Source organism: Dendrobates tinctorius, unplaced genomic scaffold (assembly GCF_039654945.1).
Source record: "Dendrobates tinctorius isolate UK_male_01 unplaced genomic scaffold, ASM3965494v1 ptg000016l, whole genome shotgun sequence".
Classification (NCBI taxonomy): domain Eukaryota; kingdom Metazoa; phylum Chordata; class Amphibia; order Anura; family Dendrobatidae; genus Dendrobates; species Dendrobates tinctorius.
This window is the reverse complement of record NW_027361684.1, coordinates 16,844,377-16,864,836: the sequence shown is the minus strand read 5'-3', so window position 1 is coordinate 16,864,836 and position 20,460 is coordinate 16,844,377. Positions and strand designations below refer to the sequence as shown.

At 46.3% G+C, this 20,460-nt stretch overlaps 1 protein-coding gene across 2 annotated transcripts in view; it reads right to left on the bottom strand.

Moving 5' to 3' along the window:
* BLTP2 (bridge-like lipid transfer protein family member 2) overlaps positions 1-20,460 on the bottom strand; it is a 121,862-nt gene that overhangs the window by 52,824 nt on the left and 48,578 nt on the right. For both annotated transcript variants that reach the window (XM_073565523.1, XM_073565524.1), the window contains exons 15-20: positions 17,121-17,326; positions 6,952-8,044; positions 5,926-6,117; positions 4,600-4,802; positions 4,395-4,513; positions 3,857-4,077 (exon numbers count right to left, since the gene is read on the bottom strand). In XM_073565523.1, coding sequence (XP_073421624.1) covers positions 3,857-4,077; positions 4,395-4,513; positions 4,600-4,802; positions 5,926-6,117; positions 6,952-8,044; positions 17,121-17,326 — 2,034 coding nt within the window. The remainder of the gene's footprint in view (positions 1-3,856; positions 4,078-4,394; positions 4,514-4,599; positions 4,803-5,925; positions 6,118-6,951; positions 8,045-17,120; positions 17,327-20,460) is intronic.

Below are 20,460 nucleotides of genomic sequence, written 5' to 3'. Positions count from 1 at the left end.
AGGACCCAGAGTAAAACGGTTAATATGAAGGTTCAGGCGGATATTCTGGTAAATTATGTTTGTGCAAAAGGCGGAACAAGAGGTGTGGTTTCCAGAATATATAGAGACCTACTGTTTGCCTTCTTATAAAGGTATCCAATTAAAGCAAAAGAGAAATGGGAGAAAGAGGTAGGGGACATAGATGAAGATAAATGGGAAACAATAATGGAATATATACCTAAGCTATCATTGAGCGAACCGGCCAGACTTTCTCAGTTGTATGTGCTCCATAGAGTATATAGGACCCCGGATAGGCTATACAATGCCGGGTTGAGACAGACTTCCGAATGCCAGAGGTGTCGGACTGAAGGGGCTGGGATTGTTCACATGCTATGGCAATGCCCAAAGCTAAGCTTGTTTTGGATGGAAGTGACAGCCGCAATTGAAAGGGCATATAATTATAGAATGGAAAGGGACCCTCTGATATGTATTTTGGGATATGTAGAAGAGATTGGGGTATCGAATTGTCATAAACTAGCAATAGCTAGATTGTTGTATATTGCGAGGAAACTAATCGCCAGATGGTGGATAAGTAAAGATCCACCATCAATGCGGGAGTTCTATAGGTAGTCTGATTATATTATGAGTAGAGAAAAGAGTATATACGAGAAAAGGAAAAGGGCTTTGAAACAATATGGAATCCCTGGGCGGAGAGGTGCTGATCTCAGGAGATTTATGCTGGATTACTGTGTACTGTTATTTAAATGGTTGTATATGTGCTTTACAGAGGGGAAGAGGGTGGGGGAAAGGAATGGGGAATATATTGGAAGATTTATAACCTTGTCTACTGTTGACAGACTGAATATGTTTGTTGTTTCGAATTTTGATATGCAATAAAAATTTATCTGATATAAAAAAGAAGATCGTAGGCAGATGTAGCTCTGGAGCCAAAAGAAAAGATGCAGGATCAGCAGAGACACGGATCCAAGATGGCCCCGGCAACTCAGACACAGCAGCATGCTGCAGAGAGGGAAGGGGGGCATGGCTAAGGAGCCGGCCGGAGAAAGGGAAGGAAGAATCCGGTTGGCTGACGTGCCGGAGGGGGTGTGGCCAGCCTTGCTGGTCTGCTGGCCGGCAGAAAGTGAAACCGAAATTCAAACGCTTGGCTGAGAATGGCAGGGAGGAGGCTAACACTAGAGGCGCCCTGTCCCTATTAAGAAATGTGACCGGGCCTGCCTGCGCTGCTGCGGGGGAGGAAACATACATTACCTGCAGGTGGGTTCACGATTCCCCTTCACAGATGAGAATCACATCAGGAGCCCTCGGGTGGGAGAGGGTCGCTGGCATCAGGGATCCTCCTCCCCGCACGTCTCCAGACGGTGCAGAAGACGGCATCAACCCCTTACAAGAAGGGGGGAGGCCACCGCCGGTGACCACTGTCTTCCTCTCAGCCCTCTCCGAGGTGAGTAGGGGAAAAAGCAAGGACCGGCCACCAGGAATCACCCTGAAACACTCATAAGGGTGACAGGGCGATAAAGTCTTGCCTGCGGCTCCGAGAGTGGGCAATGTGGGTGACACCACATTGCTCTCTCGGTCACATACAAGCGAGAAAAAAGGGTGAGAAATTACACCCTGTTACCCTGGAAAGATGAAACCAAAAAACAAAGTGAAGAAGATTAATAAACACAAACAAAGAACCTGCAAGGGAAAATGCGGCTCTAGCAGCAGATCCAGGTCCGCCTCCTACAGACACTAAGCTTAAACTGAGGTGCTTGGTGCCTGTAGGTGTGTGTATGCTGCTAGGGAGGAGACATTTTCCTTTTTTTGCCTAGTGTCAGCCTCTTAGCGACAGCAGCATACACCCATGGTTACCTGTGTCCCCCAATGAAGCGATAAAGAAATTGACCCTACAGCCTCTCCATTGTATACAGTGCCCGCAGGCTATTTGTTGATGCCGTATAGTTTTTTAGCAGCTGTTTAAGATTTTGCAGCATTTTTACATTAGCGTCAATGGCTAGATGAATGCAGCAGCCTCTTCAAACAGCAGGTTAGAGGAAATGATGATAGTTGGACCCCTGCCAATCTAGTATTGATGACTTATCCTAGAGGCTGGAAAACTATTTTTAAGGCCCCGTCACACATAGCGATCTCGCTAGCGAGATCGCTGCTGAGTCACAAGTTTTGTAACACAATAGCGATCTCACCAGCGAGATCGCTGTGTGTGACAGCGATCAGCCACCGGCCCCCCTGCCGGTATTGCTAATCGCTCTGAGAAACCTCTGGACTTTTCTTTGGTCGCTGGTCTCCCGCTGGCTAGCATGCATCGCTGCGTGTGACAGGCGGGAGACCAGCGATCTGCTGGTAACTAACGTACACATCGGGTATCCAAGGGACGGGCATCCCTTAGATACCCGATGCATACGTTAGTTACCAGCGCGCTGATGCAGGGAGCTGGTAACTAACGTACACATCGGGTATCTAAGGGACGCACGTCCCCTGGATACCCGATGTGTACGTTAGTTACCAGCTCCCTGCATCAGCGCGCTGGTAACTAACGAACACAGCGACGCCGCGCGCTCGGCGTCGCTGTGCTGATCGCTGGTGAAGCTGTCTGTTTGACAGCTCACCAGCGATCATGTAGCAATTCACCAGCGATCCTGACACGTTGATATCGTTGTCGGGATCGCTGGTGAGTCGCTATGTGTGATGGGACCCTTACTTGAACGTGCTCCTATCTACCCTAGACAATTAACTAGTTAGTGTTCTGTTTTCTTTTATATGGAAAAGATCAGAAGGATAGAAGCATCGGAAGTGTTAAGAACACATTTGTCATTTGTTGCAATACTTACTTAACCTTTAAAGGGGTTGTCTGGTTAAAAAAAAAATGTATCATCTATCCTAAAGATAGGTGTTAACTTGGTGATTGGTGGGTGTCCCATTGCTGGGACAGTAGAGGAAGGGGGAAACAAGAAGTATAAAAGGTAACAATAACCCTAAATAAGCAAAAAATGCAAAGACACTTGGAAGACTGAAATGTGGCAAAAACAGGATTTTTGGTTGCTTACCGGTAAAGTCTATTTCTTCTGTGTTCTATTGTTACAATTTGAGTTCTGTTTGTTCCTTTCCATTTTTGTTACTTCTACTGCTTTCTCACTATCTGAGTAGCCTAGTGCCAGTCGGTGGGGTGTACACTGCAAAAGAGGAGCTAACTTTTTTGTGCATAGCGTGAGCCTCCTAGTGACACCAGCATACACCCATGGTTCCTGTGTCTCCCAATGAAACGATAGCGAAATACCTTTTATTGAATAATCTAGGTGCTGGGACATGCATCAATAAGCAGAAAGGGAATCACCGTTACAAGATGGCATGGCAGGTCGGATGCCCAAACACCAGTCCATTCATTCTCTATGGGGATGAGGGATAAAGCTGTGCAGAGCCCTAGGGAATGAAAGAAGTGGCAGGTTGCACATATACACGGATGATCTATTCTAACGCCGATAGGCGTTCCCCATTCCATCGATCAATGGCGGTCCCAGTGGTCAGATCCTGACCGATCAGCAAGTTATCACCTATGCTGTTCATCGGGGATAATTTGTTTTCACAGGACAAGCTAAGGTGTAACTATTGTTCTCACAACATGCGTCAGCAAAGATCTGAGCAAGAAGATCCTCCCTGATCAGTATAAGTGGTGTCTACGATCTGCTAAACATCTCCTATTCAGCCGCCCTTACCTTTCACATTAGTGAGGTCAAGACAGATTAAAAATTCTAAGGAAAAACTCGGCTAGGTCAGAAATAATAGGAAACATTAAGGTTTAATGTCAGAAGTAGAGAGACTATTCAGAAAACCGATACCCAGAAGAAGACAGATTACCTACCAGTATGGGACTGGGTTAAATCCATTTTGATCGAGAGTATGAGGTTCTCGGAGCGGAAGGCACGATACGAGTCATGAGGCTGAATGGCTGAGAACTCAGTAATGACGTCAGGGGAGCGAAGTGCTACATTATGGTGATCGTGTGGGTTTCCGTGGCATAGCCACTGCAAATCGAAAGTCATACAGAGGTTGGGCAAGTGTAGGAAGCAGCAATCATCATACCTGCAGATTATAAAACAGATTTTATGCATCATGTTCACATGGAAAGTGGTGGATGGAAGCAGCACCGAGTGTAAATGGACCGCGTATTCACTGATCGCAATGGTGAATGGCAAACCATGAAAGTAGGCACGGTCAGCAGCAAACATCCAGGGTGTACTATAGGCAAATGCCCCACACTGATCGGAGGTTTATGGTGCTTTCCACTTATGGCAGATTGTGTCTATGATTAAGCTATAGGACTGTGGTGGCAAGTGCAAGTGTAACAGGTGGCTAGTTATGTAGGATACGAGAAGGAGAATTCGGCTTCACCCACTCACTTAGAAGCGGTGCGCACATTGACATCCAAGTCCCCTTTGAAGATGAACTGCCCAGGACTCCAGGCAAACTTCAGCCGGTTCCACTCCCAGTGCATGTTCTCAGTGGTGTTATATGGGTCCTAAGGGAGACAACACTGAGGTATTATATTAACAGACTTTTACACTTACAAAAGTTTGCCTGCGTTGTGGTCGCAGAATCCTTTACCTCCGTTGCCAGTTGATGAAGATTAGCTTGCTCGATGTCCATGCTAAAGTGTCCATGAAGCAATAGCCTGCTCTTGTCCCACCATGGTAATGGGGCGCTGGGATCCACAGAAGTTTTGGTAAGAACGTCAATATACTGCCCTACCAGGGTCCAGGCTGGGTCCCAACAGGGTCCCCAAACTATGGTATATAGTTGAATTTCGGCTGCCAAAAAAAAGTCACAGCTAAATAAAAGAAACTCACAGATCAGATTTTTGGTTATAGCAAAAACATTACCTTTCTAAGACTCGATAGAGGATATCTTACATAAGGCATCTTCAGTACATCCAAAACTATCTTGTGAGATAGTAGCTGTTTATCAACAGGAATATGCACATTGTACATAGGAATGCATCTAAGCGCTGAGATCTCATCTCCTGAGATCTTGGTGCCGAGATCTCCATTTACGCATGCGCCGCCCCCAGCAGCCATTTTCCCGAAGTCAAAATGTCGGCAGAGCCCCCCGCAGCAGCACTGGACACTCGCAGCGCCGCGCATCCGAACACCCCCTCTTCCCAGCCTGCAGCAACACTCCACTCTTGATTCCTCCAGCTGCGACCCCACTTCACTGCAGCCACCACCTCCGGTAAGCAATAAGACGCACAGATTATAAGAAGCACCACCATTTTATTAAAATAAGTTTTTTTTCCTATTTTTCTCCTCAAAATTTGGGGGGTGTCTTATAATCCAGAGCGTCTTATAATCCGCAAAATATGGTAGATCATAGTTAAAATCTTTATTGTGGTTCCCCTGAAGAAGAGGTCCATTCAACTTAGAAACGTGCTGGGAATAAACTATACTCTGTTTAGATTCATCTGGATCCTATGAAGTCCTTACTGGGTGCACAGCACACCCACAGTGCAGCACCCCCCCATTACTCCCTTTGGCACATATCAATGTTGGTCTATCAAACCAGAGAAGGAGTCGGGGTTTAGTTATGTAAGGCTATTCAACTGCATTGTGGTCATGACGTCACTGGGACAGCAACAGAGAACCAGCACTGGACCTGGGGAAGGGGAGTACCATCTGTGTTTGTTGAAAAAAACAAATTAAGGGAATCTGTCAGACGTTATAGGGTCGCCAACTAATTCCACAGTCTGTTAAGGTAGTAAAAGTCAAGTTTACTTACAGCCTCATTTATGTGATCGTCTTTTACTACCATGAGTTTGCTGACGGGAGCCCTTTATAAAACTTCAGTTAAGTATTAGTCATAGTGACATGCACATAACAAATAAATGGAGAATTACTTTTTCCCGAAGGAGGACTAAAGATAATTCAGAGCACTTACAGTGAAAGTCATGGAAGAATTTTAGCGGGGGCATGTTCCTCTCCACTGTTGAATCCCCCCATGGTGCCCCTAAGTGTACAACTTGCTTTCTGCGTGCACTTGCTTGTCCAGTCTGCTCAGCGCCAAGCAGCCGCCCAGAAAGATGCCAGTCCCGAATCTCAAAGAGATATCTAGGATAATCACGGATGCGAACTGAAATGAAAGAGATAGAAAATTGTTACCATCAAGACCAGTTTCTTTTATGTGACAGATGTACGAACACAATACTGTATCTATGCAGTGGCAGAAATAAGATGGTTTCCCGATAGTCAGGACGGTAGAGGGGGTGAACTCGGACGAAGAAATCAATGTCTAAGAATAAAAATGGTTGTCAATGTACCGGACAGCTAAAATTTAATACAAAAAAAAAATGCAAAAACTGCTGCAAAGACCATGACCAAACAACTGCAGAAATGGCACGAGTGAGCATAGCAGTCACACATCCAGCATAAGGGGGAGCAGCAGATTTTCTGGCCTCCTTAAAGGGTCAATCCAGCACCACTCACACTTCGCATAGAAGTGAGTGGGGTCGCTGACGTTACAGACTCATACCCGGGAATAGATTTGTGCCCGATCAGCAGGTATGGTGCCTGTGTCAGGTGCACAATACTCGACATTGGTGCTATAAAGGAAAGATTGGCACCTCTTCCATGTTTGGGACCCATTTTTGGTTTTGATTTACAAAAATTCATGACTAATACTAATGTGTATAGGGTGTCCTGACTTTCCCTTCACAGCAATTTTTGTAAAACAGAAGGATCAGGCATATTGGATTTTAACATGCCTGATCCTATGTTTTTATGGGACACATGCTACGGGTCAGGGGCCTCAGCTAAATTAGTGGTAGGTTGCTAAGGTTTATGGTCACATTCGAGTTGGGTAAAGTTATAATTCGCCAATATCTGATGTTGGATCTAGTCTATTCTGTCCTGCTTACTAACCATTTTTAGAAAAATGGTATTCTCACCATATTCTGAGTACACTCACCATAAAATGTTTTCAGCGAGCACTTCATCATGCGGCACCACTGGATAATGAGTGATAGCCCCTCAGAGGGGAAGGGGCTGATGCCGTCAATGTCTTTCATGTTCTCCAACACTTTGTCCAGTCCATGCAGAGACTCATCCGCTAAGGCCACTATTTCCAGATCGGACATAGTCCACGTCAGGAGAGACTTCCGCATGGGAGTATTGCTGTAAAGACGACGGGAGCGTTGGATGTATATCTCAATGTTTTTCTTTTCCAAGGATGTGTAAAGCTCTTCTATTTTTCGGGCAGGCAATAACTCTCCATGTTGTTTGCGCAGGGCAGTAACCTTATCGTCGAGCAGCCGTAACCTTTTGGCGCTCTCCTTACTCTCATCCTTCATTAGCTCGTAATTATCTCGCAGTTTTACTTCAAAGACATCGTCCAAGAAGGCAAATGAGAATTGCTTAACTCTGAAGACGAGATCTGGAGGGAGAGGCTCAGGCCGAGTCTGTGGTGAGCGATGAAGACCTTTTAGCCACTTCTGCACCGCTATGGCCTCATCAAGTATATAGGAGAAGTCATAGCGGTGCGGAAACTCAATGGAAACGCTGTTAATATCCAGGACCCAAGCGCGGTTTCTCTCCGTGAGAAGAGAGTTAAAGTGGCTTCGATGGAGCAGCATTTCTTCCAGCTCAGGCATCCTCTGGGCCTCCACATCTTTAAACAGAAAGATGTTGTGACTGTCAGCACTGATGGATACTTCAGGCGTTCGGAGCTGGAGAGACCCTCCATGCTGACTGAGCCAGATTCTCTGCGCTCTGAATAGGAAGTAATTCTCCTCGCAAATTGCAGCGCGCAGCTTCACCGAACTAAACTCCACCGTTATCTGCATTCCCTTACGGCGAAGGTCGGGACTCTCAGCCACCGGATTCTGTGACTGCTGGGGAGAACGCTCTCCGGACACGTATCCGTCTGACTCCGACGGCCGGGATCTCCTGTGCAAGGTCGTGATCAGCAGATCCCTGCACTGCAGGGTGGACAATGTGTGCTGATACATATACATGTGATCCCAGGGACTCCAGTGCAACACCAGCTCCTCCACACACTGCACCTGAAAACAGCAAAAAAAAAATAAGAGGATAACCAGGAATCACAAATACCTGACAAATAAGTCTGGAAACACAGAAGCAGGAACAAGGTGGGAGTAAGCTAAGTAAAATACAGACAAGAGGGTAAAAATAGAGATTTTTGTGTACTCGCCGTAAAATCCTTTTCTCCGTGCCACTCATTGGGGGACACAGACAGTGGGTGTTATGCTGCTTGCCACTAGGAGGACACTAAGTAAACACAGAAAAAAGTTAACCCCTCCCATGCAGTATACACCCTCTCGTTGACTGGGAATTCCCCAGTTCGGTGAAAAAAGCAGTAGGAACATTAAACGAATGACAATAATCAGAACTCTGTCAAAACCTAAAAATGCTACAGTGAGCCAATAAGCCAAACAGGGTGGGTGCTGTGTCCCTCAATGATTGGCTCGGAGAAAAGGATTTTACGGTGAGTACACAAAAATCCCTATTTCTCCTACGCCTCATTGGGGGACACAGACAGTGGGATGTCCTAAAGCAGTCCCTGGGTGGGGAGCATAGAACTGCTAATACCCCATGTAACACTGACTCAACACTGTGGTACTGCCGATTGCAGGATGCGTCTGCCAAGAGCTGCATCCACAGAGGCATGAGCATGAACTTGGTAATGTTTTGTAAAGGTATGCAGGCTGAACCAAGTCGCAGCCTTGCAGACAGGTCTGAGAATGAAATTGGTAATGTTTTGTAAAGGTATGTAGGCTGGACTAAGACGCAGCGTTGAAGACCTGTTCTGCCGACGCCTGGTGCCGAATGGCCCAAGAGGCGCCCACTGAGCGGATAGAATGCACCTGAATCCTTGCTGGGACAGGTGTGTCCCGGAAACGGTAGGATTCCTGAATAGCCAAGCAAATCCACCTGGCTAGCGTGGTTTTGAAGCGGTTAGACCCTTCCTATGCCCCTGTGGAAGTACGAACATGGCAACTGACTTGTGGAAGAGAGCCGTCCGCGAGATGTACCGTCTCAGAGCCCTGACCACATCGAGGGTGTGGAAGGCCCTCTCAATACAATGGACTGGAGCCGGACAGAAGGAAGGCCAAACAATTTCTTCATTGAGATGAAAAGAAGACCTGACTTTGGGCAGGAAAGACGGGGACGTCTTGAGAGCTGCCTCGTCCTAATGAAAATTCAGGAACGGAGGACGGCAGGACAGGGCTGCCAATTCAGAATCTTGTGTAATTGACATAATTGCCGCTAGAAAGACCACCTTCCAAGAGAGAATAGCTAGTGGTACGTCCTGCAGTGGTTCGAAAAGAGCCTCCTGTAAGGCTTCGAGAATGAAGTTAAAGTCCCATAATTCCAATGGCCCTTAAAATATAGAGGCGCCACCTGGGAGACACTCTGAATGAATGTCTTCATCTGAAGTCCGGTGGCAATTTTGCATTGGAATAGCACTGACAAGGCTGAAATCTGGCCCTTGAGCGAGCTAAGCGCGAGACCTGACGTTAATCCGGATTGTAGGAATTCCAATATGGAAAGAATGGAAAACACCAGTGGGGATCGCCCATGATCCTTGCACCATGAGAAGAAAGTTCTCATGGTGCGGTGATAAGTGCGCATGGACACGGGCTTCCTAACATTAATCATGGTGGAGATCCCATCGGGAGAAAAAACAGCCTATGCTAAAAACCAGATACAATGGCCACGCCGACAAAGACAGGGCCCCGGAGTTCTTGTGGTAAATCGGGCCCTGTGAGAGTAGATCCATGCGATCTGGAAGTCGCCAAGGAACGCCGGCGACTAGTTGTACTAGTTATGCATACCATGACCGGCGCGACCAATCTGGCGTGACTAGGATCACTGGTATTCCCTCTGCTCTAATTTTCTTGATGACCCTCGGGAGCAAGGGAAGAATGCATGGGAGCCGGAACTGGTGCCACGGCAGAACTAGGGTGTCCTCTTGGATGGCGCATGGATGGCGCGATCGGTTAATGAATCGAAGAACCCTGTTTAGTCTTTAGGCCATATGATCCACATCCGGAGATCCCCCAGGGATGGCAGATCTGCTGAAAAATAACTTCCGGATGAAGAGACCACTCTCCTGAGGCAAGGCCTTGGCGACTGAGAGAAAAAAACCAACGCCCAATTGTCCACACCAGGGGTGTGGATTGCTGAGATGGGCGAATGGTTGATCTCGGCCCAATGGTGGATGTGACTCACTTCGTGCATAGCCATCCTGCTCCGAGTACCCCCCTGACGGTTGATATACGCCACAGCCGTGGCGTTTTCGGATTGGACCCTGATGGGGTGACCTGCAAGGAGATGGTGGAAACTCAGTAGTTCTAATCTGATCGCTCGTACCTCCAAGATGTTGATGGGGAGACGTGACTCTCGAATTAATCAACGGCCCTATGCCGTGTGGTGACAAAGAAAAAACCTCACACCAACCTAGGAGACTGGCGTTGATGGTCACCACCGACCATCGTACTGGGAGAAAGAATTTCCCTTAACTCAGGGAGGACCTCAGTGTCCCCCGCTTGGGGGCTCGTCTGACCAGCAGGGACAGAAGGAACCAGAGGTCCAGGGAGAACGGGCTCTTGTCCCAAGTTAACAGCAACGCATGTTGTAAAGGGCGGAAATGGAGCTGTGCGAATGGGACCGCTCCCATCGCTGCCACCATGTTTTTGAGAACTATCATGCTGAAAACGTATGGAGTGAGAAACCGGTCGGGAAAAGAGTCCGCGCTGCCTGTTGTAAGGCTCGGGTCTTTTCTGGAGTGAGAATAACCAACCCGCGGGAAGAGTCCAAGATCAATTCCCAAAAGGAAATCTGCTGGACCGATGTTGGGGAAGACTTTTCAAAGTTTATCTTCTGAACCAGGAGAGAAAGTGTATTTACTGTGATATCCACGGATTTCTAGAAGGCTGGAAGGGATGGACCCTTGATCAGCAGGTCATCCAGATACGGCAGTACCACCACTCCCCGAGTGTGGAGAATGGCCATGACACCCGCCATGGCCTTGGTATAGACACTGGGGGTGGTGGCGAGACCGAAGGGCAAGGCAACGAACTAGAAGAGTTCTTCTCGAATTACAAAACGCAGGAACTGCTGGATGATAGGGACTCTCCCCTTTGCATGGAGATGACACCACTAGGAGGAATTCCATTCGGAATCGCCGTACTTTGACAAACTGATTTAACAGCTTGAGGTCCCTTCCTTCTTTGGAACCACAAAGAAAGGTTTGAATAAAAAAATGTTGAACCATTTGTCTTGAGGGACCGGAAGGATGACTCCGTCCCTTTGCGGCGCATGAACGGCCCGAAGGAAGGCTACTTTGTAGGTGTCTGCTGGATACCACAACAAGTCATTGAGTACAGGATCTATGGGATCTGTTTCCTTAGATCCAGATGCTGTCAGCCTGGGTTTCCAAGAGCGGTTAGGTCTGTGAGAGACCTGGGAACCGCCGTCTCCACTTGTGGACCGACCTGATCCAGAAGAGAAGGTTGTGGAGGACCAGCTGGAGCTGTTGCAAAAAAGGTCGAAAAACGAGTCGGCCGTTGATTCCGAAAAACGACCGGGCAGCCCCTTGCTGGAGAAGAAACCTACTCTTCCCCCCAGAAGTGTCAGAAATAAGCTGGTCTAGTTTTTCGTCCAAACAGGCGACCAGTTTGATACGGCAGAGAATTCTCTGGAGGCAGAATCTGCCCGCCAGTCGCATAGCCATAGGGCTCTTCTGATGGAGACTGCATTAGCGGTTGCCTTAGCAGCGCAATTAGCGGCATCTAAAGAGGCGTCTACTGCAAAATACCCTGCATGAATTATCTGCTTGGCGACACTGGTTGTCTCCGGAGGAGGATTGCTACGTTGGAAGGCAGTAATTAAGATTTCTACCCAAGTGGCCATTGCCTTATCCACTCAAGTCGACGTGAAAGATGGGAAAAAAAAACGCTCCTGAAGCTCCAAAAACTGAACTGGCGAGGTAGCCTATTTGACAATCGGAGGGGTTTCTGACTGAAGAGCCCTCAGAAACGGATTGAACTGTTTAAGGAGCAAGGCAAAATACAGGAGGTTCCACCGAGGGGGACTGTAACCAATCCTTCATTAGATCTGGAGTAAAGGGGTATTTAGCCTCGATAGGCTTTTGCCCTGTGAACCGCTTATGTGGTCGGTTCCTATGTTTCTAGACAATGTCCTTCAACTCCGGATGGCTGGCAAATACCCTGCGTACACGTTTAGTCTTCTTAAAGGAGATAACGTGTTCCGGAGCGGGAATATTCTCCTCGCCCAACATCAGAAACTTGTTGACTGACTGTCAGAGAATCAAGCGATTCATGGACATTTGGGGAATTCTGAGGGACTGACGTGTCAGACTCGAATTCAGAGAGACATGTCCTCTGCGAACATTAGGAGAGGGAGAGCGAGAGACAGAACTCGCTGATGCTGAATCGCGAGCGTGACTAGGGGACGCGTCATAGGTCCGCTCTCTAGAGATCTGAGGATCCCTTGGACGAGCACGGCCCCTGCTGGCGGACGGTTTCCGGCCGTCGCCAAAGCCCACCTCGGGCGGTAAAGACGCGTTCTGACTTAAAGAGGATTCCCATAGGAGTCTATAGCCTTGGTTAGTGACTCCACAGACCGGGACAAAGATGCGGCCCACACAGGGGGACTAAACGCAGGGAGTACCTTGCAGCAGTGGCAGATGGCGTTTTAGCACAAGCCGGGTCACAATCCGTGCATAGCGGATTAGTCTGGGTATGGTAGTCTTGCAATAGGTACCAGCGGTAAAGAACGCAGTGCGCTTCTTATTAACCCCCTCTTTTTGCTTCCTTAGACTGAGACATAGTACCCATTAAAGGGTTACAAGCAGAGCCTGGGCTGCAGCAGCAGGGAATGTGCAGCGAAGGGGTTAAGCTTTTCTCTGAGAGCAGATGCAGCTTACCCGCGGTCCTGACGCTTTGTCCCTGGGAGGAATATCGGTGGCCGTGTAGCGTCACCAGGTGTTGTCCATCCGTGCGCTCACCCCCGCAGCCGTCAAAGAGCCCGAGGAGCAGAGAAGGGGTTAAGGACATGGCCCCCGAGACTAGCAGGGCACCTCTTGTACAGAGCGAGAGGCGCCAAAGACGTGGGCGGCGGCGCTAACAGTGGGCGGCGCTATGTAAATTGCGGCCTGGTAGGCCGAAAAGCCGGGGATTAAATTTTTGGGCCTACCCGCGGCGAGCGCCGGGCGAAGCGGGGGGCCGCGACGGGGCGCCGGTATGCCGCCGCTGACACTCGGTCAGCGCTTCTCCCAGGGACCAGGACCCGACCCCATACCTCCAATCCGGTGCTCGCTCCGTCTGCTCTGTCTAGGAGCCTGCAGGTTTCATCCCATCTCAGATCCTGAGGTAAAAAAGCTCCCGGGCGATGTAGCAGAGTCGGAGAGTTTGTTACAGGAGTGTTGCTCAATCGGTCCACCCTATGGGCAGGGGGACGGAGAGCTATGAGGCTGATTCAGGGCATCCGAAAGCGCTGGTCATATCTTCTCCGTGCGTTCGCCCTCGTATCCGTGAGGGGTGCCGGGACTGTAAAGGAACCATCGCCAGAAGAATGAACCCCAATCGTCGCAGGAAAGTGTATGGGGAGATATACTCCGCGTGCGTGCCTGTTGTTGGTTCGGGAGTGGGCCGTAGAAAGGAACCGTCGCCCCTTCACTCCGTTAATTAAAAAATAAAAATTTACGGAAAATTCAAAAATAAAATAAAAACGGTGGGGTCTGAAGCCAGACCCAAGTGCCTCCTACAGACACTAAGCAAGAACTGGGGAATTCTCAGCCAGCGAGAGGGTGTATACTGCAGGGGAGGAGTTAACTTTTTTCTGTGTTTACTTAGTATGCTGCTTGCCACTAGGAGGACAACATCCACTGTCTGTGTCCTCCAATGAGGCGTAGGAGAAATATATTATATATATATATATATATATATATATATATATATATATATACATACATATACAGTGGGGCAAAAAAGTATTTAGTCAGTCAGCAATAGTGCAAGTTCCACCACTTAAAAAGATGAGAGGCGTCTGTAATTTACATCATAGGTAGACCTCAACTATGGGAGACAAACTGAGAAAAAAAAAATCCAGAAAATCACATTGTCTGTTTTTTTTTTTCATTTAATTTGCATATTATGGTGGAAAATAAGTATTTGGTCAGAAACAAAATTTCATCTCAATACTTTGTGATATATCCTTTGTTGGCAATGACAGAGGTCAAACGTTTTCTGTAAGTCTTCACAAGGTTGCCACACACTGTTGTTGGTATGTTGGCCCATTCCTCCATGCAGATCTCCTCTAGAGCAGTGATGTTTTTGGCTTTTCGCTTGGCAACACGGACTTTCAACTCCCTCCAAAGGTTTTCTATAGGGTTGAGATCTGGAGACTGGCTAGGCCACTCCAGGACCTTGAAATGCTTCTTACGAAGCCACTCCTTCGTTGCCCTGGCAGTGTGCTTTGGATCATTGTCATGTTGAAAGACCCAGCCACATTTCATCATCAATGCCCTTGCTGATGGAAGGAGGTTTGCACTCAAAATCTCACGATACATGGCCCCATTCATTCTTTCATGTACCCGGATCAGTCGTCCTGGCCCCTTTGCAGAGAAACAGCCCCAAAGCATGATGTTTCCACCACCATGCTTTACAGTAGGTATGGTGTTTGATGGATGCAACTCCGTATTCTTTTTCTTCCAAACACGACAAGTTGTGTTTCTACCAAACAGTTCCAGTTTGGTTTCATCAGACCATAGGACATTCTCCCAAAACTCCTCTGGATCATCCAAATGCTCTCTAGCAAACTTCAGACGGGCCCGGACATGTACAGGCTTAAGCAGTGGGACACGTCTGGCACTGCAGGATCTGAGTCCATGGTGGCGTAGTGTGTTACTTATGGTAGGCCTTGTTACATTGGTCCCAGCTCTCTGCAGTTCATTCACTAGGTCCCCCCGCGTGGTTCTGGGATTTTTGCTCACCGTTCTTGTGATCATTCTGACCCCACGGGGTGGGATTTTGCGTGGAGCACCAGATCGAGGGAGATTATCAGTGGTCTTTTATGTCTTCCATTTTCTAATTATTGCTTCCACAGTTGATTTCTTCACTCCAAGCTGGTTGGCTATTGCAGATTCAGTCTTCCCAGCCTGGTGCAGGGCTACAATTTTGTTTCTGGTGTCCTTTGACAGCTCTTTGGTCTTCACCATAGTGGAGTTTGGAGTCAGACTGTTTGAGGGTGTGCACAGGTGTCTTTTTATACTGATAACAAGTTTAAACAGGTGCCATTACTACAGGTAATGAGTGGAGGAAAGAGGAGACTCTTAAAGAAGAAGTTACAGGTCTGTGAGAGCCAGAAATCTTGATTGCTTGTTTCTGACCAAATACTTATTTTCCACCATAATATGCAAATAAAAGGAAAAAAAAAAACAGACAATGATTTTCTGGATTTTTTTTTCTCAGTTTGTCTCCCATAGTTGAGGTCTACCTATGATGTAAATTACAGACGCCTCTCATCTTTTTAAGTGGTGGAACTTGCACTATTGCTGACTGACTAAATACTTTTTTGCCCCACTGTATATTAATCAATAATCAAATGGAGCAGACTAATTGATTCTTAGTTAACTCAATCAGCAGTAAGCAACACAGTCCAATACAAAGCTGAATGGGGACTGGCATACAAAATATTTGGTAATCCCAACATTCCCAGCTCCCACGGGTGATGCTGAAGCTGAGATCATAAAAATTTTGTTTTACAAGAACCATAACATGTCTGATGATAGAATACAAGCTCCCTGGTTTCCATATTGTATCAATGTGACATGGAGCAGTCTTTGAGCTTCCTAAAAACAGGTTAGGAAAAAACTATTAAAAAGTAAATGCAGGAACTGGGAACTTGCAAAGCAAATACAACGTGTCCATACAAAGTCAAAGAAGAATAGTTTAGTGATTAAACTTTGTGAGTACTTTCTACTACTAGTCTTCTATACAGGTCTTTCTACATACATTGACTCCCTTCAAGAACACAAATCAGCAGGTTTTGCCACCTCGTCTGAGAGCAGTATGATGTAAGGGAAGAGACCCCAATTCCAACAATGTGTCACTCACTGGGCTCCTTAGTGTAGTGTTGATAAAAAAACAATATTTTAATCACTAGGGGACTAATAAACCTGCTACCAGGCAGTCCTCCATATAAACGTGCTGATTGGCAGCTTTCTGCCTATACACAGTGCACACTGAAAGCTGCCAATCAGTGGTGGGGATGGGGTTAAACAGAGCTCAGCACTCAGAGCACTGCTATATCAGCAGCAGAGAACACAGTGCCTAATAAAAACTGTAGCAAGCAGCCCAGTAATTGACACATTGCTGGTATCATGGTCTCTTCACCTATATCATGCTGTGCTTAACCAGGTAACAGATTCCCCTTAATAGGAAGAAGCATGAATGAAATAGTTTAAAGGGATATTCCCAAAAAAAAAAAAAAAAAAGCGAAGCTATGCCCTATTAAGGCTAGGACAATGCTCTCCAACTCCAATCCTCAAGAGCCACCAATACGTCATGTTAGCAGGATTTCCTTAGTATTGCCCAGGTGATAATTGTAGAACCTGCACAGGCAATGATTCCATCACTTGGTACATACTAAGGTCATCCTGAATACATGACCTGTTGGTTCTTGAGGACAGGAGTTGGGGAACACTGATCTAGGGGATAACTTGATGAACGCTGAAGGACCACCAGTGAAACCAAGAAAGGGGCTTTGAAATCCCAAAAACAGCCCTCTGCACCCTAATCCTGAATGAAGCGGAGAAGTATATGCTTGACTTATGCTCTATTCATGGTCTATGAGACTGCCGGAAATATCTGAGCGCGGCACATGACAGTCCCACAGAGAGGATGATGAGTATAGTCATCTCCACTGCATTCAGGTAGGGACTGCAGAGTCCATTTCAAGGGGTTACGAAGCCCTGATCTCAGGATCGCACAGTGGGCCCAGCTGTCGGACCCCCAGTGACCAGCAAGTTATTGCCTCACCTTTTGACTTTTTGGAGAATACCTTTTTGACATTAATAATTTAAAATCTTACCTCTAATGCGTGAATAGTGGTGTAGTACGACAGGGACAGGATAGAGAAGTAGAGCAGGGGGTCACTATGGTCCGGAGCCTTATTGCATGGTTCCATTTTCTCAGTGATGGACTTTAACAGAGACGTGGCCACACCTTGCAGGCTCAGAATGCAGCTCTCTGCGCTTCCTACAAGGGTGAGGAGGTCGATCCGCACCTGAGCTGCACCTTAAAGAGCCAAAATCAGAAGCCATTACAGCACATACTTTTTACATATGTAAAAAAAAAAAGGTCTAGGTGAAAATCAAGAAGATGTCACTGCAAAAAAAAAAAAACAAGTATCAGACAACAAAGCAACCATCTAAGATCTGTTGCTCAGACTTTAACGCCCTCTCAGAAATTCTTTTTTGTCTCAATCCTTTGGCAAGGAAAAATGAGAAAATCTTGAAATAAATATTAATACAAATTATTATTTTGGCTTTGTTTCTACTGCTCTGATGTAGACGATGTGTCCTTGTGGTGGTTAAACAGCCCTCCAGTGGGGTCACCAAGGGTGATAAAAATGACAAAAAAAAGACTCCCCCACATACAGGAGATGATAATAGAACGATCATTTGCACGACTTCTCCCTGCACATTTCCCATGAAACTGCACAATGCAGTTTTTGAGATGAAGCCATTCATTTTTGGTGTATAGCGAAGGAGACAGTTAGGTCTACACCCACACTTGGGGTTAAAAAAAAAAAAAATATATATATATATATATATATATATATATATATATATATATATATATATATATATATATATACATACATACATACATATATATATATACACACACACATACATATATATACACACACACACACACACATATATATATACATATACAGTACAGACCGGAAGTTTGGACACACCTCATTCAAAGAGTTTTCTTTATTTTCATGACTGAAAATTGTAGATTCACTCTGAAGGCATCAAAACTATGAATTAACACATGTGGAATTATATAATTAACAAAAAAGTGTGAAACAACTGAAAATACTGTATGTCTTATATTCTAGGTTCTTCAAAGTAGCCACCTTTTGCTTTGATTACTGCTTTGCACACTCTTGGCATTCTCTTGATGAGCGTCAAGAGGTAGTCACCGGAAATGGTTTTCACTTCACAGGTGTGCCCTGTCAGGTTTAATAAGTGGGATTTCTTGCCTTATACATGGGGTTGGGACCATCAGTTGTGTTGTGCAGAAGTCTGGTGGATACACAGCTGATAGTCCTACTAAATAGACTGTTAGAATTTGTATTATGGCAAGAAAAAAGCAGCTAAGTAAAGAAAAACGAGTGGCCATCATTACTTTAAGAAATGAAGGTCAGTTAGTCCGAAAAATTGGGAAAACTTTGAAAGTGTCCCCAAGTGCAGTGGCAAAAACCATCATGCGCTACAAAGAAACTGGCTCACATGAGGACCGCCCCAGGAAAGGAAGACCAAAAGCCACCTCTGCTGCGGAGGATAAGTTCATCCGAGTCACCAGCCTCAGAAATCACAGGTTAACAGCAGCTCAGATTAGAGACCAGGTCAATGCCACACAGAGTTCTAGCAGCAGACACATCTCTACAACAACTGTTAAGAGGAGACTTTATGCAGCAGGCCTTCATGGTAAAATAGCTGCTAGGAAACCACTGCTAAGGACAGGCAACAAGCAGAAGAGACTTGTTGGGCTAAAGAACACAAGGAATGGACATTAGACCAGTGGAAATCTGTGCTTTGGTCTGATGAGTCCAAATTTGAGATCTTTGGTACCAACCACCGTGTCTTTGTGCGACGCAGAAAAGGAGAACGGTTGGACTCTACATACCTGGTTCCCACCAAGAAGCATGGAGGAGGAGGTGTGATGGTGCTTTGCTCGTGACACTGTTGGGGATTTATTCAAAATTGAAGGCATACTGAACCAGCCTGGCTACCACAGCATCTTGCAGCGGCATGCTATTCCATCCGGTTTGTGTTTAGTTGGACCATCATTTATTTTTTAACACGACAATGACCCCAAACACACCTCCAGGCTGTTTTAAGGGCTATTTGACCAAGAAGGAGAGTGATGGGGTGCTACACCAGATGACCTGGCCTCCACAGTCACCTGACCTGAACCCAATCGAGATGGTTTGGGGTGAGCTGGACTGCAGAGTGAAGGCAAAAGGGCCAACAAGTGCTAAGCATCTCTGGGAACTCCTTCAAGACCATTTACAGTGACTACCTCTTGAAGCTCAATCAAGAGAATGCCAAGAGTGTGCAAAGCAGTAATCAAAGCAAAAGGTGGCTACTCTGAAGAACCTAGAATATAAGACATATTTTCAGTTGTTTCACACTTTTTTGTTACTTATATAATTCCACATGTGTTAATTCATAGTTTTGATGCCTTCAGAGTGAATCTACAATTTTCATAGTCATGAAAATAAAGAAAACTCTTTGAATGAGAAGGTGTGTCCAAACTTTTGGTCTGTACTGTGTATATATCTATCTAATATACCTCAAAGAAAAAATTGACCAGATTCGACAGGAAATTATCTCCCAATCACATCATACCATGCACTGTCCTCCCTCCCGCACTGCATCTAGCTCACTCTTTGATTTTGAACCAGTCACAGAAGAAGTAAGCAGGCTCCTTGCATCTTCTCACCCAACCACTTGCAACAGTGACCCATTTCCGTCACATCTCCTCCAGTCCATTTCCCCTGCTGTCACCCCTCACCTAATTAAAATATTTAACCTCTCTCTCTCTTCTGGTATCTTTCCCTCCTCATTTAAGCATGCCATCATACATCCACTACTTAAAAAACCATCCCTCGACCAAAACTGTGCCACTAACTATAGACCTGTCTCTAATCTTCCCTTCATCTCTAAATTCCTGGAATGCCTGGTCCACTTCCATCTTATCCGCTATCTCTTTGATAACTCTCTTCTCGACCCTCTCCAATCCGGTTTCCGCTCTTTACACTCTACTGAAACTGCCCTCACTAAAGTCTCTAATTATCTACTAACAGCTAAATCAAATGGTCATTACTCCATGCTAATTCTCTTGGATCTCTCTGCAGCATTCGACATTGTGGATCATCAGCTCCTCTTCACTATGCTCCGTTCCATTGGCCTCAAGGACACCGTTCTCTCATGGTTCTCCTCCTATCTCTCTGACTGCTCCGTTACTGTATCTTTTGCCGGTTCCTCCTCCTCTCACCTTCCCCTTACTGTTGAGGTTCCTCAAGGATCGGTTCTAGGCCCCCTCCTCTTCTCCTTGTACACTGCCCCTATTGGTCAAACAATCAGTAGATTTGGTTTCCAGTACCAGCTCTATGCTGACGACACCCA